The 21208-nt window shown below is 40.8% G+C and overlaps 1 protein-coding gene across 1 annotated transcript in view; it reads right to left on the bottom strand.

The window, feature by feature from the left end:
• The window catches only part of LOC121962355 (NACHT and WD repeat domain-containing protein 2), a 60598-nt gene extending 41981 nt beyond the window's left edge, over positions 1–18617 (bottom strand). The window contains exons 1-3 of the mRNA XM_042512602.1: positions 18572–18617; positions 17523–17691; positions 3466–3554 (exon numbers count right to left, since the gene is read on the bottom strand). Coding sequence (XP_042368536.1) covers positions 3466–3554; positions 17523–17691; positions 18572–18586 — 273 coding nt within the window. The 5' untranslated portion in view covers positions 18587–18617. The remainder of the gene's footprint in view (positions 1–3465; positions 3555–17522; positions 17692–18571) is intronic.
• Between the last annotated feature and the right edge of the window lie 2591 nt (positions 18618–21208).

Raw genomic sequence — 21208 nt, 5'->3', positions numbered from 1 at the left:
TCTCTTTCTGATGTTTTCATCTTAGAAACGTCTGGAAGCACAACAATAATCTATAGTTAGACTTTCCAATAATACAATATAGAAAGAGATGAAATATGTCCTCTTAACACCTTTTTGTGTAATTTTGCTCCAGATGGTTTATTGTGCTTCTCATAAAAAAAAATAGGGCTGTAACAATTGTTTTACATATAAAGTTTGGAGTTTTTCGAATGAGGCTTCATCAGTCAAAAACATGTTTTGTGAAGTCCCAATGACCTTTGACCACCAAATTATATTCAGTTTATCCTTGAGTCCAAGACGTTTGTGCTAAATTTGAGCAAATTTTCTCAAGGTTTTTTTTAAATAAGACGGATTTGTGGACAGATGGAAAGCCAAAAACATAATGCCTTCAGCCAAAGCTGTCACAAGTGTGGAGGCATAAAAATGATCTACCAAAACCAGATAATAAATAAATAAATAAATAAATGAATATTCAAAGACCTGACCCAATCTGAATAAACTTGAGGATAATTAGACCCATTCCAAAATATGGTCGACCCAAAAAAACTGGCAGCAGCACGACGTGCCACCAATTAACAAGCAACCGTGGTCAAAAAAGAAGCCCTAATTTGTGTCACTTTACCCTGCAAAGCTGCACACGGTTCACACTCTCTGCCTCGCATCAAAAACACACTTTTCTCCTGAGACAATTACAATGCAGCACGCGTCTCACCATCCCCTCCATTCAGGTGTTAGACCCAAAATAAGTGTCAACGCAACACGACCAAACCTGATTCAATTAAATATGATACGGACCCTCTGGCTCCATCCAAAATCACACTCGTGTTCTGAGAGTGACCGACTGAGCTCGAGTCGCCCAACAAATAAATCACACGCTTTATTAATCTAAACATTTCAGGGACAAAACGTTCAAACAAAACTAGCTGAAACTGTAATTAAGTAGGCCAAATGTTAGAAACAAAAACAGTAATCTTGTTTGGTTACAGATGCACCAAAAACTTATCTGAGCCTCTTTGTATCTTTCTGTCTGTTTGATGTTATTTTAAAAAAAAAAGAGCATACGAATGAGTGACGAAAGAGAGGAAGAGCAGGAAACATGGGGATAGAGATGATCCCGGCGCCGCTGCTGCTCTGCACTGACTGAATGAGGACGTGGCCCTCGGCCCTCGGCCCTCGGCCCTCGGCCCCTGGGCTGGATCTGGGCACCCTCATCCTCCCCTCTATCCCTCTCTCCATCTCCTGCGATCCCTCTCCATCCTCTTAAGGGAACGTTCTGGATGGAAACTGAGTCAAGTGACGAGGGAGCGGGGAGAATCGGGTTTCATCAGCTTGGCATATGTGTGTCAGTGTGTGCCAGCGGATGTGTGTGTGTGTGAGAGAGATAGACGCGTGTGTGTGAAAGAGGCGGGATCGCACATAAATTACAAATCAAAGCAAAGAAAAAAGAATACAACTTGAGTGGTACTTGAATATTTGGATTTATGTAGAGGACGTATACAGTTTCACACCCTAAATGATTCATATCCAAAATTTTAACTCACACACACACTTGTGCGAATCATTATCAAGCTCCAGTAAACGGCGGTTTTTGCCAAGGTGCCAGTTCTCACTTTGCGTGGGTGAGGATGAGGAGTTGGGGGCTCGGCTAGAGGAGGAGGAGGCGAAGGAGGGAGTAAGTGAGTCATAGTATAAACTCCCAGGCCTTCTGCATAATCATTTCAGCTCACGCTTCGTCACAGCGAGCTGAATCACCAGACAGACACGTGGCCACAGATAGCCGAGCCAAAACATCTCCGCCTGGCTCCTCTTGCATTATCTTGCACTCCTCTGTCACACACAGACATCTGAGAGCGTCCGCCATGTTTGTCTAGTTTCTGTGTGCGTGACCTTTTGACCTTAAAGAATTGTTCCCTGCGGTTAACTGGTGCAGCAGGCTGTAGGTGGCAGACAACATGCGTGCCGTTACTGGTTCTCTGTGGGGTCTTCAGGCTGACTGGTAAATGAGCTCTCCCATTCAGGGACTGGCTTTACTCTTCGCAAAACCATTTCAATAGAGATTAGCAAACAAAAATCACAATTCGTATCGAATCGGTACCCAAGTATCGTGATATCGTCCCAGCCTTGGTGGCTTCAAAAAAGAGAGTGAAACAGATACAGTGACGAGATATTATGGCACAAAAATTATTAAAATTCTAACGTGACAAAGCAGTTCCTCTTGCACCATAGAAAAAACAATTTAATCCCCCCAGTCCCTGTTAAAATGCCCCAAAATTACAATCTGCTACTGCATCCAAATCAAATACAATCCAGAGTCGTACAGGGAACATTCAACTTGCGCCCATCAAGCAAATTAATATTTATGGATTTCTTTATTTAACCTTTTAGGAATAAAACAACCCTAATCAAACTTCACGCCTCCTTCACAACTCGCTCAGAGTCCTCCAATCAGGCCGACACTATAAGAACCCTCAGCCCACGGACAAATATTCAAGAAACGATTTTATCCGATGCCATTTGGAGTATGTACTCAAACACATGAACATGTTCGCACTTTGCTGTTTCCCGTGGAGCCAGACTGTGAGTGTGTTTTCACTTGTGAGCAAGCTTCAAACACAAATCATCATTGCTTTGTGATGGACAAACTTTGATTCAGTTTAGTAACAATAACTCACAATTGATGATAAGTCTACAGTAAATATGTGTAGTTTTGCTTTCTTATTATTTAAAAACAGGGTTGTGTAATAACCAGCGTCTATCATCACTAAAATCGGAGCTCTGTAAATAAGCGGATGAGCCCTGTGCATTTATAAGAAGGTATTCAAACACCATTGTATTAAGGCTTGTTTTAACACCTTCAGATGGCGTGTGCTCACAGCTGTTTATAATCCAAACATTTTTTCGCGTGAAATGAGAATTAGCCGCCAACACCCCGCTGACTGCAGCTTTACCAAACAATTCAGGGGTCGCAGGTTTTTCTCATCGGAAACAAATCTCCTGCAATCCTTCCAGGAACAATCTCGGGCAGAAATCTCCCCCTGACTCGAGGGCTCTCCTGGATTTGTTAAACAAACAAACCGCTGATAGCAATCTCTCCGTGTACACTGATGCTGATTTGCAATGCAAATGATGGTGATCAGTGGACACCGCGGGGAGAACGCTGCAATTCTCCGGCAACAACAAAGGGAAGGCCCTCGCATCACGCTGCCTTATCCACAGTCAGATATGTGCCAGCCTAAACTGATGGAGGCCTTATCTCTGCTGGCCTTCTGTCCGCTTAAAGGGACAGGGACCTCTGCGTGTCGCCCTGGGGTCCCTCCAGGCACTGTGTAAGCCACGGTGTAGATTTGGAGGCACTTAATAGTCAGTACTGGAAACCTCTGGAAGTTACAGGTCCCTTCAGCTGGAGGGAGGTATGACAAAAAAATAAAAAAATAAAAATGTAGGTAGAAAAGTGCAGCCAGTTACCTGGAATTCAATCCCATAGTTCTCCCTGCAGAAGTCTCGTAGTTTGGGGTAGACGTGCTCTTTTAGTGCGTTCCTCTCCGCTTCTGTGTCTGCAAGCAAAAGAGACAAGCAAACTTTAAACACTCAAGCAGGAGCAGAAGCAGTAAAAAGCCTTATATACATCATTTACAAGCTAATTAAAGAAATGATTCAGCATTTTGTTTCAACTCACTTTCTGTCCATCATCAGCACCAGTTAACCAAAAAGCCACTGGAATACATCAAAGAGTTTACCAACGTCCTCCTCCATAACCAGCTCTTCTACCTACTACACGTAGTAGTAGTATTAGTAGTGGTAGTAGTAGTAGTAGTAATAGTAGTACACGTATCTCATAAACTAACATTTCACCATTGCTTAACATAAAATAAAGACTTTATGATAACAACAACACATTTATATTGTGTTTTCTTATATTTCACATCACACCAGCCAAAAAAGATGAAAAAAAATGCAGTGATGAGTGTAAGGGGCTTAACCCTGCAGTAGCCATCACATGACCGCGGTATTATACTCATGCTCTAATTCTAACTAGATGATTGGGACACCAGGTCAATAATGAGTCATTCGGCAACTGCATTTTTACAGCTTGAAAATCAGATTCAACAGAACATTAACCGATTTTGACTCATTATTTTCATTATAGATTCAACCGCTGATTATTAAAATGTTTGGATTTTTGTCTATAAAACATCAGAAAATAGTGAAATACGCCTAAGGACATTTTCTGAGATCCAAGGTTATGTCTTCAAATTGCTTAATTTGTTTAAAAAATCAGAAAATTGATATATATAAGCAGCTGCAGCCAGCAAATGTCAGTCAAACACGACTGAAACAATTCTGTAGATGTACTAAAATATTCATCAACGAATCATTCGACCTCATGCAGATGTGAACGTCAGCACCACATCAGTGTGCACGTATAGAATCTGATAATCTGCAGCACCCTTTTTTTAAGCCCATAAAAACCATGATTACCTGGAAAAGCAACCTCTGACACACACACACACACACACACACACACACTGTTGAAGAATGTGGGATTATGCAGCATTACGAAGGCAGTGATCATATTGGACAGTCGGAGTGTGACAGAGTGAGTGCCCACGGCTTGTTGTTGTGTCCCACTTTCTCCCCTCCTGTCCTCTCTTCTCCACTGTCTTCCAAATGGTTACTGTAATGTATTTGGACAGGCCCAGTCTCTTCCCCCCTCTTTCTCAGAAGGGTGTGGACGCGTAGTTAAAAACAGAACATGCCCGACAGAGAGGCCCCCTGTGTGACCAAGACTTGCAAACACAAACGGCGGACAGCGGCGCACAAACATCCCCTTAGCCGCTAAACGTGTCACATGCACCGTGAGCAGATGAGCCCGCAAATTTAGTCTGACGAATCTTTCTCTTGTCTATCTTTAGCAAGGCTCCGGGCCGTGACCGTACATATATATCCACCCACGGCTACCCGAGCAAAATGTCAAATCAGAACCAAACGGCTGTAATCGTATGCAAATGAAATAAATGGCAGTTGCGGCGTCAGTGGAGCTCATCATCTAATTCCATCAGAGACACGGTAACGTAAATCTAGAATATCTAACAGGTGCAAAAACAGCAGCGTTTATGGAATTTAGATATTTAGGAAGTGTGGTGCTGCGTCTCGATGTGACCTGACAGACTTAACTGTTGGTGTTTGTATTGTGCTGATAGCAAACGCCTCTCCCGCTCTTTCTCTCTCTCTCTCTCTCTTTCTCTTTTTTTTTTGTGGGATGATGATGAGTTATGGCAGCCTGACGTATGTGTGTTGTGCACACACCCACATGCAAAAGGAACAAAGACTGGATGTTACATTCGCCCTCGTTCTCTCGCTGTGTGTGTCCCTCCCTCCAATTTTCCAATCTGTTTATTTCAATAGTGCCGACCAATCTGTCTTTGCTTTCAGATATGTCCTGTCAGCGCTCTTTTTTTGTTTGGTTTCCTTTTCTTTTCGCTCTTCCTCCCTCGTCCTTTCGGGAACTCATGGGCGGTCAATTCAACTCAGAAATACAGTCTAATGTTCCCGCTTCTTTTATACTCCATGTAAAGGCTGCTGCTAACAGTACTTTTTATTTTTCTATTCATAGCTTTGACGGTAATAGGTGAAAAAAGTGAATAAGGTAAGATTTCCCAGATTCCAACATCTTTATAATGTTTTACAGTCCAAACCTTAAAATACAAGTGAAAATCTACAACTTAGGATTGTTTAGCATTTTTGCTTGATTGATAATTTATCACTTTGAAACCCAGACTGAAATCACTTTTCATGAGTACAGATGCCTTTCACAAGCACTTATACCTTTGAAATGTGAGAAAGTTGGTTTGATTTTTTATGTTTAAAAAATTCCTAATAAATCTGCCTTTTGTAAATTTCAGGCAATTTTCTTGTTTTTTTTCCACAAATTTCTCACAAAGTTTTGAATCATTTCTTATTACATTGCTTACTGCCTTCTTCCCACATTTTTTAAAGAAAGCAAGCCAATTTAGTCAGGTCTCAAAGGGTTAACAGCAAAAAAAAAAAAAAATCTATCTTGACTCAATACTAGGGATGCGCCAAATTTTCAGCCTATATTTGCCTTGGCAACTGCTACAAAACACTGATTTATCAATAAATATCGCTATTGGCTCACAATTTCAAAGTCGTTTCATCCCTACTCAGTATTCAAGTATCTCTGGATAACAAGCCAAAAAGCTATACCGAAATCATTCTAACACTTAGACGATGGTTAAACTGACTTTGCTTCGGCGGTCACTCTAGAGCTGCCCTCTCCAAGTCTCATCAGCAAGACTCTGACAAAGCAATCACTCCGCTCTCATCAGCCTCCACCAACTGACACTCCACCGCCACTTTGTATTCACGACTGCTGCAACACCTCTAAATTAAAAGAGAGAGAGAAGTCCACGAGACAAGTGTCTCAGCAAATAGAACAAAGCTTTGACACGGTGGGCATGCACATTGACATGGATGCTTAACTGTGTGTGTGTGTGTGTGTGTGTGTGTGTGTGTGTGTGTGTGTGTGTCTGAGGTGCTTAGAGGGTAATGTCATTATTGTTCATCCAGGACCCTTTTGTTTCCTTCATGTTTCTGTGTCAAAGTGACTAATATGAACAACTTTTTAAAAAAAAAATATTCTTGTTGCAGCTGGTAGATACTTAATGTTGTCAGACACTTATAATAACAATCTGAGCCTGTCAGTGACAAAAAAAAGCACTTTAAGTGGACGTACAGTGACAGTGTGCATTTACCCCAAGTGGTTACTTGCTGCCTTTTTGAGAGCTGCTGGCTGCAGCCCTTAACAAGGCAAACAAGCTTGTCTTAGTTGAGTGAAAGAGAAAAACTTGAATTCAGAGTCTGTGGAGTTATATTTTTCTTTTATATAAGAAAAAATAAGCATCAGAATATTTCCCTTCTTGACATTTTGTGAATGTATTTTGTTCATTTGTTGGACTAAAAAAGCTCAGAGTGTCTAGTGCAGTGTTGGTCCCAAACTTGGGGGTCGGGACTCTTGTCAGGAGTCACAAGATGGGATCTTTAGATTATTTTGCTGCTTTGTTTTTGTTAGTGTTGTAAAAGAAAAAGTTGGCTCTTTCTACATGTTCTGTCATCTGTTATTCACGTGTAACAATCTGAGAAGTTATGAAAGAAAATTCACTCTTTGGTGGGACTGATCATATGTAAACTGTGACACGGGATCACATGTAGATACAGAAATTATTTAAGTGGCAAAAAGGCTGGGAACCATGTGTTAACAGCAGTGATACTCAAATTACAGCAAATCTGGCCCCCAAACCATTTTTAATTCACAATAAAAATAAAGTGATTCAAACTGGGAAACATCCATGCACTACAAAAGGTGCCATAGTGCATAAAAAACATCAAAATAGAGCTTGGTTATCAAAAAAAGATCCCACTGGAGAATCCTCAGCAATCCGACCAAGGTCCTCTATTGTCCTAACATCGAGGAAACATCCTATAATCCAAGAAATGTCCTGAAATCCTCGATATGTGCTAATTTCCTAGAAACGTCCTTAAATCCTAGAAAAATCTTAAAATCCTAAACATGTATGGGTCTATTGACACTGGCCCCTGCCCTTCTGTCATTCTGAAAAGTGGCCCCCAACCAATACAAGTTAAATTTCCCCTATACAGTGCATATTTTCATGCGTCAGGAATGTTTTTGGTGAAACTATTTCAATAATGGCCAGATTATTAAACAATAATTTTGATACTTGATTACTCGTGTCAGTCATTATCAAACAAAAAATGCCACTTTCTCATTCCTGCTTCTTAAATGTGAATATTTTGGGGTTTTGGACCGCTGGACAGACAAAAAAACAAAACGTTTGAAAGCATAACCTTGGTCATTACTTTTTTGGCATTTTTTGGCCACTCAGTGAATTGATTAATTTGAACAAAAATTGTTGCAGACTGAGTTCAAGCAGCATGTTATCCTCTCTCATCTCAAATAATCTACAACTACATATACAGTCCATCAGAACAGACCCAAAATACATGCAGAACATTTCTTTCTGGGCTGTATAGCTTAAAAACTTTGTTCAGTGTACCACACAAACTCTCTCATGTGCGGATCTGAACCTGAACCGCAGTGATGCAAACGCGCAGTCAGTGAGCAAATCGATACCGAATGACCTGGAAGACGCTGAAGGCAAATGCGTAAATCAGCCATCCATAAAGGCCAGATGTTCGTGCATTTCCCAAGCAGGCGGAGACCCTACAGGTTATCTGAATACCACTGAGTCAGGTGGAGGAAATCAACACACGTTAATGTGCCACCATCCACTCTGGATGTTAAGTATCGAGAGAAAACCAAGATTTACAGTGACATAACCTCGTTGTGTATGATGAAATAACCATAACAGTGATTGCATGTAGCACCAGTGCTCGTGTACCCGACATAAAAAGGTAGAATAACAGGTTCACTGGGTAACATCTGCTCCAGCAGCTGCTGCCTTTAAAGCCACTCATGGGGCTTTTAGGGTCTTTGTCATATGTTCGCATTCATGCCGGGAACACACAACACATTTTACAGCCCAATTATTGTCCGCCGTGATGACTGATTCTCAAGATCGCAGAGATTTGGTTACCATGGACACCACATGTTATCTTGTAGATTTAAGATTCAAAGCTCTTTCCATCCTGACAGATCAGTCAGATGGTCCAATCAGACGTGATTTTATCAAACATGAGAGTTTCCATCCAATCTTTTCCTGTAGTTTGACAATAATGCCAAGGTGTAAATACAAACTCTTTAAAATATCAAAACAGTAAACTCATCTGCACCTTTAACTGTCTATCAGGGACACAGGCAGACATTTGTCCCTACCAGAGGTTGTGTTCACTGAATAATTTCCTTCACTGAGTGAATTTTTCTTGACTATGATGTTAAAATCTGAAGGCCTTCCCTCATTTTGACAGATTAAAACACTGAGGGCGATCTACTGTGATACTGTTTAGGTCATTTATACCACTTATTTTATACTGATTAGCTTTTGTCTGGTTGTCTTTGAGCTCATGTGTCTGGCTTTGTTGTCTCGCCTGCTTTAGCCATCACACTGGTTGCTCATGGTAGTTGGGTTTCCATTATAGATTTGCAAAAATCTTCAGTGATATTTTCAAAATTACATTAAAACACAATTGCAAGACGACTGTGTTTTAATTGAGTGATGTTAGGCGACTCCTCCAACTTTCAAAAACATGGCAATGGATGTTCAAAACATAAGCAGGTTTATTTCTATTGCAGCCACTGCACCAGCCGTCATTATTTCCAATCAAAGGCCACGTAGGCATGTTATGTGGACAATTATGGAAAAGCAAGCCCCTAATACGTGCGAGCGACCATATTTTTTTTAGCGCTTGCAGAGCGTACTCATACTGAAGCATGTTATTCAAGAGAGTCAATAGAAACAAGTTGAATGCAACATTTAAGGTGTGTTGATTGATTTACAACATGCATTGAGTAACACACTAGAAAATAATACACTTTAAAAGTTGCTGGTAGCTGCCGGCGGTTGAGTGGCAGTTAATCCAATTATTTTTTTCTCAGTCTAAAGCTGATAACTATTAATTAGTAAAGATAAAAAGGCAGAAAAAAACATCTTTTTTTATTTGTTGCTGTAGTTGACTATGGTATGAAATCTTGCCACTGTAAACTTAATCGTGTGCATGCGTCACAGGTGAAATATGTCTTAGTAAAATAAAATTAAAATAAAAGACAAAATTCTGTCGTAATCTAAGTGTTTATTGTCACATAAAACATGACTTTTTTGTCTTGTGGCTGATACGACGGTAGAAGAGGCTGACAAAAACGTACCGATGTTAAATCGAAGCTTACGCATACCCCATAATGAGGCAGTGACTTTGATATAGTTGTGTAATCAAATGCAAATTTAGCAGTTTTTGTCAAGAGATTTGATCTTACTGTCTTTATCACATCCACTCTATACTCCTTCACTTCGGAAGCTCATCGCCAGATCATCACATTTTTATTTTCTAATCCTTAGTATTACTTTTTAATCCCGGAAACTGATCTTTTTTATGATGATAAATCTTTGCACGCAATACTTGATTTCTGTCAGAGTCCTTGATACGGTGGATCTACAGAAATGAAGAGAATTTGTACTGTATTCCAAAGAGAATTAAAGTGTGGGAGATGTGTTAAATATTCATGTGAGTTTCTGAAGTAAAGTAGCTACTCCTCAGTTTTGGGAGATACATCTTTTTTACAATGAAATATGTTCTGACAATGGAATCTGGAAATAAGAGTTTGAAAGTCCATGAATAAAGATAACTGGAAGCAAGAAAAACACATAACAGCTTTGATGTAGGAAGACTGAGCCTGTTTACACTTGATTTTAAGATGCATTTTAGTGAGTCGAACACAAGCAGAAAGCTGAGACACATCAGCAATCGCACTTGTGTCTATCGTGCATCTCCAGCTGACCAGATTTTGTTACTACCTATGTCACAAAGGGCCCTGTGCACAGTTATCACCTCCAAACTCTTGCTCGCAGCTCGCTATAGTCACGGTAGCAGCACTTTCAACTTGTAAAATGTTATAAAAGTTAAAGAGTTAGCGAACTGCCACCAAAACAACCACCACGTCCTGCACCGATCACATAGTCCTTGTCCGAGAAACATCAGGACACATTAGCATTTTCACCACAAAAGATCTGTGGTCGAATGTGTCCTAGACCATCTCAGTAAGTGGTTTGAGAGATCGGATCAAAATGCGTCTTTTAAACTTGTATTTTGGGGCTGTACACCTGCGATCTGACCAGGCAAGATGCATGTAAATAACAGGTATAAAAATGCTTTTTTTGACATGCAAAACAAAAGAATACAGATAAGACACATTAGGCAGGTTTCCAATAACCCTCAAATTGCGCAAATTGAAACTGCAAATTCTTGGAAAAAGGAAAGGAATAGAAAAAGGGTTTTATGCTCGCAAAGGTGGTATTTCAGGGTACTTTAAAATGAGCCAAAAATAGTGACAGGTTCAAAGAGAAAAAATATATATATTTCTTCCATGGAGACACTGAATGTAACATTTATTTGAAGTTACTGGAACAATTTTGTTCATTTTCTATCTCAATTATCAGCATTTCGCCTCCAAACTCTCCCCAGCAGAGCACTTGATGTGCCAATAAAATAAAATTCCCATTAGTTATAAACCGCTCACAGACCGCACTAGTTTCCTCGAGGTTAATTATGTTGGTTATAAGTGGATAATCACTATGTAATTTTATTCAGGTGTATCTAGCCGGCTGCTGGCTATCACCGCCATCATTCCCCAATGAGATATTTTTACAGTGTGCTCCATGAAATGGCTCAAACGCCCGGGGAGTTGGACGAGAGTGTGAGGGCAACTGCTGAATTTGTCAGAACGGTGTCCTGGGGGTGCTGAATCGCTCCGCAGCGCTCTGGGAAACTCAGAGAGAGGCCACTGCCAAACTAGTCAGAGGGAGCGTTCTCTCTCCCCTCAGGAGGGGAGCGGAGGCAAGGAGGCCGGCACAAGAAGGGGAGAAAAAAGCTGCCACACGTCATAAACTTCGCATGCCGCATAACGGCGCCGGGCTCGCCCAAAAATCTGGCACCACCGGCCCCTGAAAAAAAATTAATTAAACTAAAGCCACCCTGAACGCAGCATTTCCACCTGTCACCTCTCCCTCTGTCCTCCTCTCTCTCCTTCGTTCTCTTTCATCAGACCCAATTTCAAAAAGTAGATGATTAAGGACGGAGAGATATTCTTAAAGTAAAAGATATGGATGGATTACTGAACCGGCCTACAGGGCACATGCCGAGGCCCTCACCTGTAAAATCTCACTAAAATTAAAATGTGCTGACGATGAAAGAACTTTAGATGATTACAAAGGAATGAAAAGGACCTGCAGGAGAGAAAAAAGACTACAAATCAGGCAAAAAAACACACAGAGACAAAGAATAACCTCAGAGACACTAAACGACTTTAAAGAGACAGTAAAATGACTGCAAAGAGACAAAAAACAACCTCAAAGAGACACAAAATGACCAAAAGGAGACTACAAAACAGGCAAAACAATCGCAGAGACATAAACTGACGTCAAGACCCAAAATAACCACGGAGATACAATACAAACTACAGAGACACAAAGCTGCTACAAAGAGACACAAAACAACAGCAAAGAGAGACAAAACAACAACGAGACAAAACTACTACATAAAGACACAAAACCACAACAAAGACACACAAAACATCGCCAAAGGAAGAACAGAACCACTATGAGACACCTCAAAAAGACACAAAATGACTATGAAGAGACCCAAGATTATAACACAAAAACACAAAATGACTACAGACAGACAAAAAAAAACATGAGACACAAAATTACCATGAAGAGACACAAAACAACTACAAAGACAGATAGAACAACAATATGACAAAAAGAGACACAAAACGACTTAAAACATACAAAATGTCTACAAAACGAGACACAAAATTACTTTAAAGAGACAAAACTCCCAGAAATGGAAATAAAACAACAAAAAAAGACTCAAAATTAGATACAAAATGTGCTCACGATGCAAAACAACTACAAAGGGACAGAAATAGTTTGATAATAATAGTCAAAACCACTAAAAAGTCTGTGTACTATTGTGTCAATCTGCCCATGAGTAAAGAGTTCTGGAAATCTGAGCTAAAAAACTACAAACACACAAAAAAAAGCTCAACAGATTGAATGGGAACAGTGGGAATAATTGTGGGGTGAAGTGTAATGTAATTAGTGGTCTCCGTGGCGACATAGTATCACCCTGGTGATGGTGCGTTGGAGGGTGGATGTTTTTATGCATCGTGTCCCTGCGGCCACGCGCTTTTATCAACTTTAAACAGCTTAAGTGATAGCTTGCATACAAATCTCTGCGTATTGCACACAACCGATGTCAGAGCCCCTGGGGTGACTATACAGCAAGGTAATGCAGTCGTCTTGATACGCTTATATGGATCTCCGTGAACGCACACAAACACACACACGTATACTGAAAGAGGAGACGGGCTGCATAATGCACTGAGCGGCACACACACAAAAATAAATCATGTTAGGCTTTTCTCTGGTTTGTTGCTGCCGTCTGGCTACTGGCAAGAACAGATAGGAAGGTTTTTAATTGATCGACTTGCGGCCACACACACACACACACACACACAGATTCATCCACCTGAGCCAAGAACTTGAGTGATTCATTAACATCATGGAAGGAGGATGTAAATCCACTCAAATTAGTTGTTTGGCTTACACTCTGGCCAACGCTGTGTAATACTCTATATCACTGCATTGTGGAGTGGACCGCATGCTGTGCTCTCATCTCAGACCACTCTCTTCCCAGAAAGACCAGGTACGGCTTCTAAATTATGGCTAAAATTGAGTGTCATGCCCCTTTCACAGACACAACAGAGGTCCCTGAGGGTGAATCTAGCTGTGTGAGAGCACTGTGGCTTTTGATTAAAGGGCATTAGGGTCAGTATATTCAGCAGAGCCAACACTTCGACCAGCGAGCACATAAAACTTTTGGCAGATCAAAGCATCAAAGTCTCACAGTCACAACAATAAAAGTGCAGTTCTAACATTACGATTGTGAGATTACCACCTTTGTAGTGTCTGAGTTCACAAATAGTGAAATTTAACTGTTATGAGAAACATATTTTGTTCACTGTTATTATGGGAAGTTTGTCAAACCAAAGCTGACATTTGTTACAATCAGCATTTACTTCCTGGACAAATTACTCTATTTAGTCACGAGTATTTATTGGCTCCAGCTCTGAATGCTTTTGCTGGCAAGATACTTTGTTACGCCACTACAAAATAATACCGCCTGTCTTTGTCCAAGCCACGCTTGAACATCGTTACTTATTTATAATAAATAAGAGATATAAAAAAGACGTAACCAATGTAACAATTTGACAGACTTTTAGTCGCTTTCTTCTGTTTAACAATCTGTGTTCTGGCACGTCCATAACGGCGAACATGACATACCGGAAAAAAACAGGCATGGCAAGATGGGCTACTGGCAATAGCAGAGCACTTTATCGCCCAATTCTGACAGGTTTTGCCACGATCCGGTGCAAGGTTGTGTCCTGCCAAGTACAGAGCACAGAGTCATCTTCAGTGTTTGAAAAATATCAGCAAACTTCCAGTTTATTTTTCTTTTATCGTGTGTGTGTTTTCCTTTGTATCACTCTATGTCCTTTCTCTTTTTGCGTATATGTGAACGCAGCGCAGCGAGAACTCTGCCAGAGCTGTTGTTTTTCTGAGCAGAAGTTTGAGGAGTTTGAGTCATGGGGTGGATAAATGATCTGTCGATCTGTTCAGAGCTGATCAGATCACACTGATGGATGAGAGAAGCAGCTGCTAGAGAGGCAGTGAATGCAAACTTTAAGACCCATTACGCTAAACAATTCAGTTTCACTTTCACCGCGTCTGGCTTTCTGCTATCCTGTTGGTGTAGCTCCAAAAATATAGCTAATATGTGGTGGTAGATGTTTTGATCATGGCAGCCCAACACAAACAAATAAATGTGTGGGAAACCCTGTAACACAACTTCTTGCAGAACTAGTTGCATTATAATTTGCTAGAGGTCGGGTGGGGCACTGAACTCCGTACTTTTAAGGTTACAAACCGAATTACGTCAGTACTACAGAGTACTTATTGATGTTACTTAGTTGTTGTCAAATTACGGTACTTAGGAGAGCACCTGGGTGGGAACATCGGGTTCACAGGGATGCAGAAGCACAACAAGCAGCCCAAAACTACCTTTGCAGCACCGAGAGATTGGGTCTATCAAGTCTGTTTTCTTTTCTATTTTATTTTCAAAGTAGCCAAGTATCACTGCTGATTTTGACTGGGGTTTTTTAAGTTACGTACTTATTCTACACATTTGTCAGCTGAGTCTAAACAGAAAGCGAGAGAGACGAACAGACACACACACACACAAGCAAGCAGATGTCGCTCTATGTGTGATTAGAAAAGAGCAGTGGACGAGAATCAATTGTGGACTGCAGCTTTTTCAAAAATTAGATTTTGTTACTACAGAACGAGTAAAGAACCAAAAAAGAAACTGTTGGGTACTGAATTTAAGGTACCAGTAATGTAAAAGATACCCACACCTAACCAGAGGCTTGCAAATTTGGACTTTTACAGCCAAAAATTGTCTATTCCAGAGTCTACTTTTCCCCACTTGCTGGCTGCTCCGTGTCCTTGTGGCGATGCTACACGGCTTTCAGCTTCTCCTTCACACTCATCATAAATTGCTTATACTGTATATCTAGTTTGGGTGAGAAATGCGTGGAAACATGGGCTTTCTGCTCCTCCTCAACAACATTTTGAGTTACTTATTCAATGTCAAGGCCACAGCTTTACAGCCGTGAGCCAAAACTAATAACACTGCACCTACAGTAGGATGCATATGGTGGGACTTAAATGAAAAGGTTGGATGGAGCTTATTGTGATTGCATGCCATCAAAATTGTATCCATCAGAGCTATTGATTGCATGTCTAATATGACAATATTACACATGTACAGTGAGGTGAATGCTATTAAATAAGTGCATGGACAGCCCCCTCTAGTGAACATGCAGAAACAGGTTGCACAGCAGGATTGAGGGCAGAGCCAGGTCACAGAAATGAATAATGGCGTTTCTTCATGTGCATACAAACAGACTGCTGCACCACAAAAGTCTGCGAGTACAGGCGTCTGTTAACAGCTACAACTAGCAAACTGTACTGGAGTGAGCTTGTCTGGGAGTCCAAAAAGATAGCAAAGACTGCCTTATTGCAAATGTGATCAGATGCGCCAGTGTTTGAAATAAAAACAGCATGTGCGCCTCCATGTGCTTCATTACCAGTATATGGCACTGGATACCAGCACCTCGCTTGACTGGAAACGGCAGCTCATAATTAGCTCCTTTCACAGCTCAGGCTGAGATGTGTGTCTTTCCATTTGTGCCGATGGTGTGAAAACAACTACTCGGAGCAGCCCCCTCGTCGTTTTTCCATCCACGTGGAGATCGGAGCGTTAAATTCGTGCTGTGACGGGACGGTCTGAACGACTGAGCCAGCTACAGGTGGCTGAACAGTTCCAGACTTTACACCGTCGATAAAGATGCAATAATCTCGGGTCCTTCTTTTTGGGTCTGCAGCAATTTGCTCAGTGAGCAAATGACAGTGATATATCGACAAAAGCAACCTCTCTTTTTAATTCTGGCATGCTCTCCTTCTCTCTCTCTCCCTCATAGCCTACTCTACTTCCCTTGCCTTGTTTACTCCAGTTTTACAGAGCCTATTTTTACCCCTTCGCCCAGAGGGCATATTCAAATACAGAGCTGCAACTGGGTGTCTCCCTCACAACCCGACTGTCTTGCACTCTGCTCACACCATGCACTCCGTGTCAAGAGCAATCTGGTGTTTCGTTGTGTTGCAGGAATCATGTGCAATTTGTTTTGTGTCAAGTTGTCACACGGCCTGATGTAACATCGTTTAAGTATTTTCCATTTCTATTAGGATGTTTGAGCTGAATGACAAGCAAACAGACCAATCTGTGGGACCTTCTCTGTCAAAATGGGCCTAAATCAATACTATATCACGTGATAACATGCTTAGAAAGTGGCTGTTACTGTATATCCGGAAGCATTAACCCTTCGAAACCTCGATTAACATCAGTTTTCTTGTGCTGTGTTTAGATGCCTTCAGAAAATTAGTTGTAAAAAAGGAAGGGAGGTTAGAAGAAAATTTCCAGAAAGCTATAATTTTGTATTATTTATTATTATTATTATGTTCCAGAAAAAAAACATATTTTTGTTTTTTATTATCAGCAGCTTTTCTTTTCTTTCTTTCTTTTTTTAAAATTTTTTTTTTTTAACTTTTTTTATTGTTTTCTGTTAATTTTCTTATAACTTCAGATTTCTCTCTATTTTTTGGCCACATCCTGTTAACTACATTTAGAATTGTCATAATTACATTTTTTAATTTTTGTCACAAAATAATTATATTTTTCAGCACTTTTTCTTGGGGATTTAGTTGTTGTTTTTTTTTTTACTTTTGTTTGTATTTTTTCTTTCTAAAAAAAACAGATTCAACGTTAATTTTCTTGAAATTATTACTTTTTGTGTGTGCTCATTTTTGGGCCATTTATTTGTTACTCGTTGCCATTTTCCATGTTGCCCAGGTTTCAAGCTGTGTGTATTTATACTGCTTTAATGGTAGATAGCTGTAGTTTTCTATGATTGATCCTCAACAACTTGCAACACAATAGACATCTTATGATACATGCAACCACACTGCAGAAAATCCAGCTAAAACATTCGAAAAAGCCCCAAAAAAGTGGATGCAAAATTTCCATATTGTAAAATGACTCACAGCATGAAAACTGTAATTTACGCGTCTGCAGGCTTGTTGAGCGTGTGCATGATGAGAGGGGGGAGGAGGGGGTGTCACTGTGACTCTTACCGTCGGGGTTGGCACAGATGAAAACCCGGACGCTGCGGCCGGTGGGGACGTGGTGCGGCAGGGCGTTGATGTTGCCGCTGATGGCCGCCTTGCGCAGCGCCGACTCCCGCGGGCAGGGCTGCCTGCTCCCCACTCCCGACGGCCACATGGGAGGCGACTTCCAGCGTGGCTGCACACACACACACACACACACACACACGCATACAAGCACACAAACACACAGTTAGCGCGGCCAGGGGCGCACACGCAGGCGCACGGTGCATGCTTTGCGCGCAGATCCATCCACACACGCGGGACGTTAATTGTGGCAAAGACATGGAGCTAATAGGTTTTTAATATGTTTCTAACTTTGGTAACATTTCCTTAATTCCTGGTTGCATTTTTATTCCAAAATGCATCACTTTTTTAAAAAAAAATTGTTTCCTTTTTTCTTGCACAAAATGTATGTTTTTGGACACCTTGCCATACCCATAACGCCCACACACAGACACAACTTAGGATGCCGAATCTTCTCCAAAACACAGTAATGAGATTGTTTGTTGCATTCATATGGAAGGGATATAATAACAAGAGGATATTACGCACAGCCTACTACCGTCATGGTGCATGCGTAATTTGTATACATGTCCTTGGACGCATTCATGAATTTTCATGCCACTGTGGGACAAACAGACAAACAGAAACGAGACGAGACAAAACTCGGATATAGGCGAGCAAAAGGCAAGCATCAGTCGTATTCCCACCCCAGAGAAGATGCTTGTATAAAGGCGAATAACCGCTAAGACTGGTTATTCCGCCGGGAGCAGATGTCAAGTCGCTGGGTTTTCCGGAGTTGGTCTATCCTGAAATCTTTGTTTTCAGAGACGGAAAACCTCAAAAAAGGACAACAAAGTTGGGTAGTCCACTACAAAACACTACATACAAAAATCCTCAGAAAACAGACAACTAAAAAAAAAAAATCACCGCATCCACAGAGGGAGAGAGAGAGGGACTTGACTACTAGTGATGCTGGAGACAGGCACAACAACAGGACACTTCTTGTTGCTCACATTCATTCGCTTCATTTCGTGGCTTCCGAAAATATCCAAGCGTCGAGGACGGTAAAAGGAAGGTAAAAACGCCCATCAGAGTTTCTGTGGCCGAGAGACGACGCCGGGAGACGGTAAAAAGGACGCCGTGTGTCGGAGTGCTCCCCTTGGCATCCTGCTGTCTCTGCGAGCCGACCGAGCTCTGGGAGACGGAGGAGAGCGAAGCGCGAGTAAATACAAGCGCAACTACCGGCGGGCGTTTTCAAAATAAAACCGCAATTGAAACTACGCACTCAAACGGATGCTTAAAGTGAGAGCGAACATTTTTTAAAGATAGTATGAATTAAATAAACGACGCATTTGTTGTTTAAAATGTGTTTCTCATGTTTTATAGTTTCGGATACTCACATAGCTTGTCCTTTAAAAAAATGTGCGCTTTTACGTTGAAGGCTAGATATGTAATTCCGGTGTTGCTCGAGCTGTGTCAGGTGGGCTTGATGGAGGTGACAGAGGAGCTCCGGATGGATGCTCCCTTTATGTCTTTCGCCCCGGTTTCTCTCTCTCTCCTCCCCGGTGGAGACACTGGTGCTCACCCAGTCCCCGTTAAAATTGCACTGGACCGTGGAGTCAGCAGAGTCGGTGTCGTAAATGACGTTTCCGCCAGCACCAGTCACGAGCAGGGTAAAGAAGTAACGGTCGTCGACGTTACAGAGACGTTGTAGACGTTACCTTTCAGTTAAACGTCGACTAAAGTTTACTTATCCACGTAAAAGTTAATGTATCCGATATTTTTTCACTTTTTAAGTTGTTTTCACCCAAACTAACTGTCTTTTTCCTAATTTGATACTAAAACATACTAAAATGAGAAATACCATTTAGCTGCAGTGGCGGTTCTAGCACATTTGGTGCCCTGGGCAGGCCTCCAATATGCCCCCCCCCCAAACTATACCATTTCCCACCAATACAGATATTATTATATTGTTATTTATTTATTTTTGTTGTTGGATTTTTTGTGCCAGGAAAGTAAATCTACACTATAAATAATAACTAAACTGTTTTAAAGTAGTCTACTTAAGCCTTTAATTACACTACGCTACCTTTGAATGAGCAACAATACACTTTTATGTAACAGCTACCTGTTGTCATTCTGAACTCGTAAAATAGCGCTGCTTTGACTTTTGCGGATGGCGTCAGCTAACATTATATGCTGCATCCACATGGTACGTGCCTGTCCTGTCCATATGATACATGCACAGGCGGCGTCACTGCTACGTCGAGGCCGTACCGATCATTAAGGTCACAGAGGTCAGTGCCTCGGTATTTTTTATGAGATTTATACCTAAAAATTACTTTGCTTTCGTGTGGCAACTGTAAAGAGAATTATAGCGGCTGTGCTGCAGTTGTGTTTATTCATGCACTTAACCCTTAGCTAGCTAGCTTTGTCGAAAATCAATTAACTCTGTTTTTACTTTTTTCCACTAACACAGCGACGACAACAAAGAGACAGAAAACCCTGAACAAATCTCAGCTTTTGGAGGAGAACTGCAGCAGGGTGGGGAAAGAGGAAGATGAAGACATGATGAAGGTGAGACACTTTTCACACGATAAGCATTATGTTCCTGTTAAAACTGAAAACTGGTTCTCAACTGATTTTATCAATCCAACTGCTTCAAAAGCCTTTTTTTATAAACATAATATATCAGAATTTTCTCTCTAGTATCAATATTATTAGTTTAATTAAGTTACATGTATTTAATTATAAAATATAAGGAACTGTAATCAGGTACAGTTACGAAGACAATACGTAATTAAATTACAGTTACTAATCTAAATGTTTATTACAACAGGGTTACATCTGAATATTTTCTTATAACTCTTTTAACAGTGCATATTGGCATAATTCCAGGCATTTATCAGATTTATTGCCCAGCTTAAAACAGTGATTAGAAAAGTAATCAAATGTATTCAGTTACATTTGTGAAGTAATTAGTATAGTTACAATACTCACTACATTTTTCAAGAGAATAACTAGTAATCTGTAACCTATTACATTTCAAAAGTAACCTTCTCAATAATGGTAATATGTTACTTTTTTGAGTAAAAGTAACTAGAGTCCTTTGGATGTATATGTGGGGGAGAAGCAGCAATATGGGGGAGGAGGGGGGAGGAGTTTGAATTAATTGCTTTATCGATAAATGTACCTCTGCTCTGCAGCTTCTGGTTATTCGCGCTGGAAGTTTAAGTGCATTGGATTTGTACTAAACGGAATTGATTACTGTGCTGTTCTTGTGAGGGGGAAACGCTGAACCATATATTTCCCCCTCTGCCTCTCAGTCTCTCAGTGTTTAGCGGGCAGCAGCAAGCATTTCTCTGAATCTGATGAAGAGTGTCTGTGTCGCCTGAACCTCAAGTTCAGCCTCTGCAGCACTAATACTTTTAACTTATTCACAAAAGAGGAGTCAAGCCTATAGATGCATAAAGACCTTGGCTAATATATTATATCATTTTTTCAGCATATTAGATGCATTTAACATCACACTCAGGTGCCTACATTACAGCCACAACTCCTGTCTTTTCACTTTTCAGATCCTAAGTAAAAGAAAAACTATTATTTTAATCTGAAACCTGGAGCGACATCACTGTTCTTGTGCTGCTTTC

Source organism: Plectropomus leopardus, chromosome 23, assembly GCF_008729295.1.
Source record: "Plectropomus leopardus isolate mb chromosome 23, YSFRI_Pleo_2.0, whole genome shotgun sequence".
NCBI classification, from domain to species: Eukaryota; Metazoa; Chordata; class Actinopteri; order Perciformes; family Serranidae; genus Plectropomus; species Plectropomus leopardus.
Note: the sequence above shows the minus strand (reverse complement) of the source record. Positions and strands in the feature narration are given on the sequence as shown.